The 12,726-nt window shown below is 38.3% G+C and overlaps 1 protein-coding gene across 1 annotated transcript; it reads right to left on the bottom strand.

Annotated features, from left to right (window-relative positions):
- Positions 1-636: 636 nt before the first annotated feature.
- On the bottom strand, positions 637-11,819 carry mapk13 (mitogen-activated protein kinase 13). Its single transcript, XM_006785298.3, has 12 exons — positions 11,576-11,819; positions 9,697-9,826; positions 9,488-9,546; positions 7,386-7,491; positions 5,760-5,789; positions 4,648-4,695; positions 4,223-4,337; positions 3,538-3,609; positions 2,940-3,019; positions 2,033-2,111; positions 1,644-1,817; positions 637-1,020 (listed from the first exon to the last, which is right to left on the bottom strand). Exons 1-12 carry the CDS (start codon positions 11,686-11,688, stop codon positions 935-937), a joined length of 1,092 nt encoding a protein of 363 aa, XP_006785361.1. The 5' UTR covers positions 11,689-11,819; the 3' UTR covers positions 637-934.
- Between the last annotated feature and the right edge of the window lie 907 nt (positions 11,820-12,726).

Raw genomic sequence — 12,726 nt, 5'->3', positions numbered from 1 at the left:
AATAGTAGTCGGTACACAAATGCGCTAGGTTGGGGGAGACGTAGTTCTGAGTATCTGGGGTTGGGATACTCTTTCTCATGCTTGTACTTACAATGCTTATTGCTTTATATATGTGTTATCTGATTTAAATGTACCACACGCCATTTGTAGAGCTTGTTTGATATAAAAGTCGGAATATCGCATTCCAACGCGATTACATTCATTTATTTTGAGAGAGAACTGGCTCACTTCCTTTTTCGAGCAACCTGTGGGCTACCTTGACAACAGTCAACCGAGACAAGTTTAGCCATCCCCCTGACATCACTAGACCACGATTTTCGCGCGCGAGATCACAGGGTCAGTGAAAAGGGTAGTTTTTCATTTAAACCCGGGTATCAACAATATGTGGACGATTTACTAACGTACATGTGTCCAGTCACTTTGGATATACAAAGCATGTGCACAGAGGTGCACAGTCATTAATTACTGTCAAGAATGTGTATTAAAATACATATTTATCTTGCATTGTGAAACAATATTCATGATACACGAATACACATACAGTCTCTTAATGTACCAACCCAGTCCAGTGTATATTAAAGCAATGTCACAGATGATTCAACTCAGCTGCCTCCTGTGCAAATGAGAAAGGCCACATCATGTCGAATTTTTTAATTGGAAAACAACATTGCAGTAAATCTTACAAGAAACCCTGTAGCATTTAGTTACAATAAATCCACACCAAAATCCACTGACAGGGAATGTGTAACACTATGAACAAACAGTTGCACGTTACGTAAAAAAGGGGACGATACAGTTTTACTCTTTTGAACACTGATTCAGGATATTAACTGAGTAAAAGATATATAATGAATCCAGGCTTAGAATATACAAGGGCACAATTGGTTGTATGCTTGTTGTTTGGGGCATCAGTAATTACATGACATTCATCAGATCATGGAGACATGGTCAGAGTGTTTTTCCTCTTGGAGTCCCGCCGTGGGAATGGCACAAAGCTTTTCACCTCCCTGAAACACAATCCTGTGTAAAATAAATAAATAAATGAATAAATTAAAAAGAGGGAACGGGGTGTCAATTTAAATAAAGTACATTATTTAAAATATATGATGGCATTATGTTCATTTATTAATATTAATCTTTTTATCTTTATTATATCACCGTGTATAGTAAGGAAGCAAAAATGACTGTTTATAAACAAAAAAAACCCCCCAATCCATAATGTATACATATATTTATTATTATTATTCTTTGCAAGCTATGTATTCATTGTATAAGACAAAAATCAACAACAGGCACTATTTGCGTCAGTGTCTGATGAACAATTATTTATAGAAATGCATAATAGCACATTCCTGTGGCCCCCAAGAGCCACTGCATTAAAAATTGGTTAGCAAAAATGAGTTACAAACAAAAATACATACGTAACATAGACGTAATATCACCATTCGTTTTGAGATCAGCATACGGATTTGTAAAGATTTGAGTGTTATGAAAATAATTCCCAAAAGTTTTATATAGATGTTGATAATCCTGGTACCCTAGGCAGTCTACACAGTAAGTTTCATACAGATTGTTTAACACATGTAGGAGGAGTTAGGGGGGAGACATACAGACATGATTATCATAGTAAGATTTCCACTCACGCTTCCATTCATCTAGGGACAATGTGTCATTGTCATGACTGTCATCATATGGCAGTGGTTTGGGGAAATCATCGGGGTCCCGCAAGTTGTCAAAATATGGGTGCTCTAGAGCTAGTTCCGCTGTGGGCCTCTCATCTCCATCCAGAACAAGCATCTTCTCCAGCAGATCAACCCCTACAAAAGGTCAGCAGTGTGGAATAATGCACCAGTTTGCTACGATACAAAAACCATGAAACTGAAAAAGTAAGTGAATATTTATCACTTAGCAGGCCAGAAAATGGAAAAGCTTTCATTAACAGGGCCATACAAAGAAGAAAAACACCAAAGAAAGAAAGAAAAAGTGTGATTTAAAAAAAAGGATATAAATGTGAAAAAAAGGTGCATCTCACCATGTGCACTAGCTCTGGGAAACAACATTGAGAAGTCTTTTCGGGGATATCGAGTAAGTCCCTTGACATAATTTCTGGCCTGTTTTAAGATATCAAACACAAATACCCAGACACAGAATATTTGTTATTCAATCTTTAAGTATGGCAACAATGATTTAGTTTAACTGTGATTACAAAATGAAATAATAAAACAGGTCTTCATTTATCAAAGACAGGCTGATTGTTTCATGTTGTAAAACTGAATTGTTTGTTATTCACCTTGCAAAAACGAAATAAATCCAAAGATAGAATTATATTTGATTTCATACTCATATACAGTTACATAGTCCTTGTGCAAATAGGACTTCCAAAGATGGAACTGTATATTCAATTCGTCACTTGTGCATGTGAGCCATCTTGTTAGCATTGTGCTGAAAACAAGTCTAAGGCCATTTATAAAATCCTATAGAGTTGCAAAACAGGACTTTCCAAAAGCCTTAACTTCCTTCCTATTAATGCATCCTACTACAGGCTTTTATTAATGCCTTGACTGTTCCTCTAGTGCCACCCTCAGGACAATTTCTAGATTTTAACTACTCACATCTGGTAAAGAAAAAAAGGACATGACAGCAAAATTTCCCATATGTCACTGTAGGTTGCAGTATGCTGTACATTTCTACCTACGAGGGCTGTCGGTGGAACTTTCACTTTGTATGCTAATTTCATGGGTTTCAGTGAAGGATCTAGTGCACCACAGCTCAAATGCTTTCTGAGATATGATGCTTTTTTTATGCTCACTCTGAGAGAAATCACTTATAAAGAAAATACTTAACATTAAAGGCAATGGACATTTGTAAAATTTTCTGTGCAGATAGTACTCCTGGTGCATAACTGCATATTTATGACAGACACATACTGTTCTTCCTACCTCTGGAGTGTCCAGCTTTTGGATGAACTCTGGCCCGGGCACACCAGTTACTTTCATGATCTGAGTCAGCTGGTCCATGTCTTATAGCAAACAGATTAGAATCAAGGATTTTTACTGTTACATTCGTGGTTCAGTGAGCAGAACATAGAGATATGAAGCAGGCATGCAAAACAGAATAATAAAGGAAAATGAAAGCCACCTGTGATGTCTTTATTTCCTAGCAGAGCTATAAATCAGTTCGGTGCATCAGAAGCAAAATAAGAACATAAAAGAGAAATATAACAAACGCAGGAGCATTTATAACAAGGTAGGGGAAAAAAATTGGCTCGGGAAATATGCCGCTTTTGCTCTGTATTAATATACTGTAACTGCCTCTTGTGCTTGATTTTGTGTCTTATTTATAGAGCTTGTCATCAAGCACCTTTCCATCTCCTATATTATTACAGTGGTTTAATAAAGCGATATTAAAGGTTTAAATGGATTTCACACAGTGTGCTTGATACCTTTCTCTTTGCATACTGACATTCATTATTCAACTTATTATTTATCACACAGGCTGGTAAAGTTTAGTAAATGGACCAAGCTGAAGAAAGGATACAATCTTTTCCTTTGAAAAGGGTCTTTCCATTGATCATTTCTGCCATTATGCAGCCCACAGACCAGATGTCCACTACAAGAAATACCAAAGGAAAGTAACATTAGTGAGAAATCATGAAGAATACATAACATCAAGAGGGTTATATGTTTAGCTGAGTGCAGCAGGAATGAGGAAGGTGGCATTTATATGCCAGAGCACAGTTCCTATTCACAGCAGAGAGCTGAATATGTTGTGTGCTTTGAAAGGGGGAATATTCAGTGAGTAATACTATCCTAAACCTGTCAGAGCTGCTTTCGCAGCTACACTCCACTCTGTGGATGCTATGTACAAAATGAAAAACCACTATCTCCTAAAGGAACATAAATCCTGGGTTTGCAGTGACAGTTCTGTCACTGAGTCTCAGCACTGTCAGACCCATCTGTGTCAACAGATTAAGAGGAGAAAAAAACCCCCAAACATTTCTTTTCTCAAGATGACATCCATGCAACTTCAAATACTTGTCAGGAACTAGGAACAGGATTACAAAAGTTGCTGACCCTTGAAGAACCATACATGCAACAATGAAAGCTGGAGTGCCGAGACGTTTTCACGTAACAAACAACAAATGGTCACAGCACCAAGAGGCCAACTCTAGACGACAGAGAGAACGGTGGGAAAGAATATGTAACAGCTACAATTGTCTTGCCAGTCTGAGTGTAGTGCATCCAGTTCAGAATGACCTCAGGCGCCCGGTACCAACGGGTCACCACGTAGCCTGTCATTTCAGCATCAGTACTGCGAGCCAGCCCAAAGTCCAGGATCTGTATCAGCAGCAATGAAACGGATGACAATCTCAAACATGTACTTAGTGTCTCACATGCTGTTTACTTTTAATGAAACACATAAAATATTGCATACATATATATGGCAATCTGATATAAACAATAATAAATGATTCTATAGTTTCAGGATTATTTCGAGTAGGTTTGCACAACTGTATGTAAATTAACTTCTTCTTCTACCTCTTGTATATTGTTAATTACATCGACTGCTGAGTCCTACTGTGTCTGCTGCCGGTGCTGCCCTATCATCTCACTGCTTCTCATATGCAGTAATGCAGAAAGTACATACCTTTAGTTCACAGTCTTGATTAACAGCCAAGTTTCCAGGCTTAAGATCCTGTTAGAGAAAATGAGTCAAATGACGGTTACTTAGTCCAAATAGTAATTAACAAGAAATTACAGTGATTGGACCACAGGCGCTTACTAGAGCCAGTAAGAGCTTTAGTGCACGTGCTTCCTGTGGTCTCACATGGCTCAGCTGAACTCAAACACATGAATGTTGTGGGGACTTAAAACAAGGACTTCAATATCGTGACTCAACTACAAGATGACTATAAGACACACTGCCTCAACTCTGCAGATAGTGCTGCAACATAAGGTGTGAGAAGTGTATCACTGTCAGTAGGTGTTGATAAAAATGTATCTGCTTCAAGCATTATAGGAGTAACAGCAGGGTAACACTTCACAGTGTAGTGATTTGCACATTTGTCTAACAAGCCAAAGATCCCTGGTTTGAACTCAGGAGTGGACACACATCCCTCTGGGGCTGTGTCACGAAGAACATAAAAATCTGCCGCACCAAACATGCGGAGCTACCTGCTGTAGCAACCCAGTCTGAATAAGGAAGCCAAAAGTGGCTCTTACTTTACCGACAGGTCTTTGACGTCTTGGAACTGGAGTTAAAGGGTGTGACCTAACAGCTCCAGACATGCACACGCATTAGAGGAGTTAAGTCATCCTACCTGTTTGGGCACAGTTTCATCTGACTGCTTAACAAATGAATTACAAAATATATTTCCAAAGAACATGAGGAATGCCAAATCTGCAATCTGAGTCACAACATTGTGCGGTACAAAATCCTGCACAGATTACAATTTTTAACAGTGAGGAAATCAGGTCGGAGAAGTGAGTCACTTCCTCCGACCTGAGGAAGTCGCCTATTTCTCGCTACAGATTATTGATCGGAAATTTTTCATTTTTTTTAATTTTGTGCAGTGCTTTGTTTATTGTGTTACACTGGTGAAGCACATTGTGATACAGATTTTTAAAAGTGCTATATAGATAAAGTTATCATTTTTATTATGGACAATAACCTGAAAAAGTCAACTTATCATAAAACAGGAAAAAAGGTACTCCCAAAATAGCTCAGCTTCCTGTAATGGGACAATGAGTTGTACTTACCCTGTGGATAATCCCAGCCTTATGAATGTACTGCAAAGGAATAAACAGAGCAGGAACACTTTAGTTTACGTTGTCATTTTTTACCAGGCCTAGTTAGGCTAAATTCAAAGTAAAGTTTTATTAGAGGAGTTTGATGAATAACTGTTTGGCCACACAGCAAATACCTTTTAATTAACAACTAGGCTTGTTAATAATTATATCCATTGCATTGTGTGTTTCATTGACTCATTTAAAGCAAAAAAGGCTAACTCTCCTGTAATTTCTCTGTAAGTATATGTGCTACATGATACATACAGTCAGGTAAATCCTAATCATGAAATATTTATGATAATTATTAATAATCTGTTATTATATCTTTTATTATTAATAAATAGCAAAACATGTGATTGCAGTCTTTCAGCTTTAATCCAAAGGGTTTGAAAGAAGTGTTGCATTAACTGTTTAGGAATTAAAGCATTGGTTATACACAGTCCTCCATATTCTGAGGCTCAAACCAAATTGACAGTTGAATCATAAGCAACTTCATCCCAGGTGAGGCTTGAAATAACATGTGACATTGATTCAGTCGAATTTGTATTTCACAGCTTTTCACTCTCATTTTAAACACGACAGCCCAAGTGACAGAGGCCAACATGAGGCTGAAAACAGCTTCACAACATTGAGCCAAATCAAGAAACCTCGTGAGAAAGCAGCTGTATCATTTTTTAAAAGTGGATAATCAAGAAAATCCCTCATGAATGGAAATACAGAGATTTTGCAACAAATTGTACGCCACTAGACTTAAGAACACGTGTGTCAGGTTAGACTTTGCCAGAAAACATCTAGAAGAGCCTATAAAAATTCTGGACAAACATTTTTTGGGTCAGAATGACACACCTATCAGGACAGATTCCAATCATACGTTTCTGTATTGTATACACTATTAATTATTAATGCCATTTCCACTTTTGCACAATCCCAATCTTTTGTCCTTTAACTTTGCTTTATCTTAACTTTTTATTTCCCTTTTTTAAATTACTGTTGTAAATATAATTTTTTGGCACTACCTCAAATTATAAGGTATTTTTAACAATGTTGTTTTTTTTTATTGTAGAATATAGTATTTTTAGACTTCATCCTGCAGCTGTATCATAGTAATTTCCCTTGTGAAATTGACAGAGTATGCATCAATCTGTCTGTCCTTCTGTCTGTCTGCCACTGAAACTGGACCATTAGTGTTTATTGATGATGTGTCGTCTGCTGATAGAAACAACAGGATGAATTCTGAAGTGTACAGGGCTATGCTCTCTGCTCTGATTCAGCCAAACTCTGCTGAACTAATCAGACAAATGGGAGTTTCTCAAGGCAAAGAATGTAGACATCTAAGTCAGTCACCTAATATCAACCCAACAGAGCAGGCTTTTTTAAGCTATTGAATATAAATAGGAAGACCCCATAAACCAATTAGCAACTGAAGATGAAGGTGGTGGTGTACAGAGGCTAACTACAAAAAAACGCGTCTTTGTCCAATAAATTTTGGAACAACATATACAACAATATTATTATGACATGACTCTGTTAAACAGTTAAATTGGAATATAAATAAAGTTCATTTCTGAAGTTTGGTAGAGATCATCTTTGGCTCACCCTGAGTCCACAAAGCATCTGGTAGACAAGAAACTGGACTTTGTCTTCTGAGAGTTGACCCCGCACCTTTGACAGGTCAGTAAACATGTAAGGCATTACCAGATAGCTGGGGGGGGAAAAAGAGGAAGAGAGGTGCAGTGAGACAACCCTGAGGCAGAGAGTAAAGTAATTACCTCAGCCTAACAGTCCAAACATGATATACGACACTGCCTCAGCAAGTCATCCTACTCTTAACTTCCACACCCTGTCTGTGCTGTAATCTGTCCTGTCTCCCTTTGACCAAAGAGCTTGGTGGACTTCCGTATGTTTACATAAGTTCCAAATAAAATATTCTCCCACCTTTTTTAGAGTCTCCTCATGTGGTGCAGCAGCAGCTTAAATTTTAGCTGTGCATGTGAGAAAGCAAATGTCTCCATTAAAATTAAACTACCATAACAATTATAGGTTGTTCATTTCTTGGTAAATGAGCAAACTTACAAATTCAGCAGGGAATCAAATAATTATTTCCCCCCACTGAATAATACATGATAATTAAAGGACAATATGTCCTCTTTAAGGTAGACAGAAAGTGCACTTTCAGTGTGGGAAAGGCTCTTTCACAGGCATGCTCACATGTTTCCTGGAAAGTGAAAGAAAAATTAAGTTGTCATATTTTTCTTTAACGTTACAAGTAGATGTCGCAACATGTCTCACAGAGTAATCTTATATGATCCTGACAATAATTTTTTTCCCTAATCACTCTAAACTAGAAAACCCCCACAGATTTTTTCTGCAAGTACTGCATTCCTCCAAGAGTTTTAGTGTCGAGTGCTTAAAGAGAAAAACAGATCTCTGACAGCATGTGCACCATGCTAATGTGGCGACTGTGGCAGGAGGCAGAGCAGAGCATCCACCAATTAGAAGGTTGGTGTTTTGATTCCCGCCTTCTCCAGTCTGTATGTTGATGTATCCTTGGGGAAGATACTGAACCCCTAATTACCCCCGATGGAGCCATTGCAATTTGAGTGTGTGCGGAAATGTTAGAAAAGAGCTTAGGGATATGACTGGTATCAAACATCCAAGGAGAAATACCGCCATTAACTTCTGTCTCTATATGGGACCAGGTGGGTTTAACTGGTGCAGTACGTAACCAAGCTCTAAGTTGTTTCACGTTCATCACCCAATAATACCATTGGAAATTAGGCAATGAAAAACCTCCTTGTTTTGCACTCGCTTGAAGTTTCTTAATACTTAAACGGTGCGGTGAGCTACCCCAAAGAAACTGCCGGATCAAAAACACTAGATCTTTGAAATACTTATCTGGAATGTGTAATGGAATATTAGATAAAATATAAAATATCATGGGTGCAGTCATCATCTTAATACAACTAATTTGGTAGGGTAAAGAGATTTGGTATCTCACCAAAACTGTCCATACTTGGTATAACCACAGAGCTTTCTGATGAAGATTTTTCCAGTAATACAAAAAGATGGATTATTTTGGCTCTTACTACGGCCAAACGGATCCTGCTAAGACATTGACGGAAAAAGAACCCCCCTCCCTATGAAGAGTGGCTAATGACAATGGCTAAGTTAGTGTCTTACGAAAAAGTGACTTATGGTTTATTAGACAAATTGCATCAATATGATTGTATTTGGTCCCCCTTTACAAGCTGTCTTTCTGTAACTTGAAGAACAGAGGAGTAATGACAGAGTGGTGGTGTCGGGATTGGTGTGCGAAGAAAGAATAGGATAACTTCCCTTTGTTTTGGTTTTTGTTTTGTTTGTTTGTTTTTTAAACTATTTATTTATGTATTTATCCTTAAGTTCTGTTATTGAAGTTTAAAATAAAATAAATAAAAATTGTTGATGATAAAAAAGAAAAGAAAACACTTAGGAATAGAAAAAAGTGCTTTTATAACTGTGTGTGTGCGCGTGTGTGTGTGTGCGTGGGTGTGTGTGTGAGGCTGGGTGACTGAGGCTTTAATAGTAAAAAGTGCTTTGAATTCTAAATTAGACTAGAAAAGTGCTGTATAAGCACCAGTCCATTTGAACCTGCAGATTATTTAAAGTGTTGTCTGCCTTTCCCCGAGCGGTTTGCTAATAAGATGAAGAATACTCACAAGTCCTGGAAGTCATCGAGGCTTAGGGCAGGTGTAAACACATCGATAAGTCCTATCACCTAGTTGGAATGAAAGAAGCAGGTGACAAATACTAAAACATACAAGCAATGGCTCATTTACAGAATATTACTGCATCACAGAGCTGTTACAATGCCAAAAACACAACTTCCTAAAAGCGACTGAGTATGCATAGTGTATAGTCTACTCACATTTTCATGTTTCATGTGTTTGAGCAGTCGGAGCTCTCGGTAGGCCCTCTTAGCAAAGATCTCTGACTGGAAAGGCCTGTGGAGCTTTTTAATGGCCACCTTTTCTTTATTCTTCTCATTTAGTGCTGAGCTGTTGGGAACGATAATGTAATAAGGCATTAGCTGGCTGCTGTTGCTTGGACCTTTTAGTCTCACTATAATGTTCACCATTTGAAAACGACTGAATAGTCTATTTTTGGGGTTTCACTCACACTTAGAAGCTGTGCATGAAACACAACGCAAAAGCACAGATAATGTGAGATAGAGATACTGTACGTGGGACTCATTCTCTAAATGTGTGGTGGTCTGTGGTTTACCGAGTTATCAATATGTGAATGTTTGGCAGCTCTTGACGTGCATGTTTGCAGGGCACCAAATCGTAGGAGGACAGGCTTGTTAGGCTATTTGGAGCCGCATCCACCAACACACACTGCACACTTCACTGTGTGCTGTGAACAACACTGATGCAGTAATGTCAGATATTACAGCCGGCTTTACATGTAACAGCTAATCCATGCCAAGCAAATAGCTACAATAAAAACAAAAAACAAAAAACATGAAACTGCAGGCTGTGCTTCTGTTTGTTATTTCCTTTCCCTCCTCCATTTACAGGTAGGTTCAGATAATGTTCACGGTGTTCATGAGATGCTGCTTCTTTTAAAGGTCGACCAGTCTGAGCTTTTTAACAGATCATAACTCCCACACTATTATGCTTAAAGCCTAGTCAGCATGCCTGAACACTGCTGCTGTGACAACAGGAGCTTTGAGGTCAGTAAAGAGTTTTTTCGCCGTTCATCTAGGTTCTCAAAATTTTACCTACTAAGATTTATCCGTTAATTCCGTTCATTTCAATTGTATGTATATAGTAACTGTGTGGTAAAGTTCATTAGGAAGGCACATTTGACAGTGAAGAAAATCAGTGATTTCAACAATAACGTAAGGGTTAATGTACACAATAATGGATAAAAGGCAAAAGGCTGGCTTTTTTCTTCAAAAAATATTGACCTTTGGTTATTCTTAAGAGCACTTACGTGACAGCAATATGAAACGTAGCAATGGCCTTGTGTGTTTGACATCTGCCACTGTTCCAGCATTTGCACATTTTATCCCTCATGACATATTAATATAATAATAGGCTTTAGAGCTTTCTGAATAGCTCTTCTCAAATGGTTCTTTACAGTTATTAACATTTTATGAAGGCAGCTATATGACTAAACTTGAAGCATTCTAAATGTGCAAACAGAAATTATTTTAGAAACCTTAATCAGGGATTGTATGTATCCAGTCAGCCAAATAAAAACCAGGGAAGTTGTAAAAAAGCAATGATAAGTGATGTTGGCTGTATCTAGTTTCCTTAATGGTTTGACACCCGATCCCCCATTTTTATGTAAGCCTGCAAAAATAATTGTATTGCTAAAAAAACAACAACAACAACAACAACAAAAAAAGAACCCAAAACAAAAAAGAGAAAAAACATTTAAATTGCTGCACGTTTTTACGTAAACAGTCATTCTGGTGTTTAACTGTATCCTGTAAGTAACTGTATGATGCCATGAAAATGGAAAGTGGCCATCTTTAATACAGACTTTCAATCATAACTCCTACTGCAGGTAAACATATATAAGACTGTAGGTCCACATAACGGGCTGTGTGGTCGTCGTGCTATAATATGACACTAGGTGCTTACGAGTTGACTGGTTGTGCGACCACTCTATGTTAGACTGTACAGGATATAACGCAGGCCCACTACACACTGTGTGCAGCCAGTGTAGCTAACGTGAATGAGACCCAAATGCGACACACACTTCTTACAGTGCACAGTAAATGATAAATCACTCACCACACCGAGCCGTAAGCCCCGGTCCCTATCTGTTTCAGGTGCGTGTATTTCTCCGGGACTTCCCACACCGTGCTGTTAATTTCCTCACGGGTGAAATGTGCCCGAGTCTCCATGATGAAGAGGAGCAAGCGAAGCTACAAAAAACTTCTCCCTCCTCCCGTGTGCCTGTCACTTGCTCAGAAGGTAAAGCAAAACACTCGCTGTTCAAGCACCAGCTATTACGCCTTACATCCCACTTCCGTTAACAGTTTTCAAAATAATTTCCAACCGTCGCTGCGTGGGAGTGACGCAAGAATAAAACAGGCAGCTAGCAAGCTAATGCGAGAGGACGTCAGCAATCATTGATAAATATAGACTGAATATATTATAGAGAGCTCATTAAAAAAACAGAAAGAAATTCAGCAGGGCCGCTAATTGTGATACAAGCAATCTACTCGATAAACCAAACTGTTAAATGTTCTTTTTAAGACTCAACTTTTATCTTACAACACTATTATATCTGATCATAGTTTATAATGAAGCTTTACTTTGAAAGCAAAAAGCAACTTCCGGTGTAATCCTCTGACGCCCTTTACACAGCGCCCTCAGTACCAGTATGAGGCATCTGTTTGCAAGCAACTAGTTAGTCTGTACAAGCATAACCTGATGTAGGCGTTGCTTTGTAGAAGACTGTTTGATCAGAAAAAAATGAAACCTCCATCCAATGTGTGGAAACATAACTGAAAAACCTGCTAAAACCACGAAATTAGCAGTGTAAAGAATCAGACGAGCGGACGGCTTGCTTGCTGAAACATGTCGACATGACTCGTTGTACTCTCACCCACACACAGTAGGTGTCATTTGTCATGAATAATTACTGTACGTTGCCAGAAGTTTGTGAATCATGACAGCCTACAGCAGGCCCCATTCACACATACAGGAATCGACGGAAACACGAAGCCTGGAGATTTTGACTTTCTATACAATATGTTGGTTTTGTAGCTTTAAAAATTCATAACCTGTTACTGCTATATTATGTACATTTTACATACATTTTAACTTAAAAAAAAAATATTTTTGTGCCCGATTTTCAGCACCAGTGTATTAGAACTGTTAAAGTCTGCAAATGTAGGGTGTCATCAAAGCACCCTACACCCCTGGATCTGCTCTCT

This window comes from Neolamprologus brichardi, chromosome 20, assembly GCF_056152115.1.
Source record: "Neolamprologus brichardi isolate AB-2024 chromosome 20, ASM5615211v1, whole genome shotgun sequence".
Lineage (NCBI taxonomy): Eukaryota > Metazoa > Chordata > Actinopteri > Cichliformes > Cichlidae > Neolamprologus > Neolamprologus brichardi.
Note: the sequence above shows the minus strand (reverse complement) of the source record. Positions and strands in the feature narration are given on the sequence as shown.

Coding starts and splice junctions, on each gene's coding strand:
- mapk13 (XM_006785298.3), bottom strand. CDS start 11,688: ATGGAGACTCGGGCACATTTCACCCGTGAGGAAATTAACAGCACGGTG. Junction 4,696..5,759: donor AGGCTGGGATTATCCACAGG/GTAAGTACAACT, acceptor TTTCTCTAACAG/GATCTTAAGCCTGGAAACTT. Junction 4,338..4,647: donor ATCAAGACTGTGAACTAAAG/GTATGTACTTTC, acceptor CTGCTGATACAG/ATCCTGGACTTTGGGCTGGC.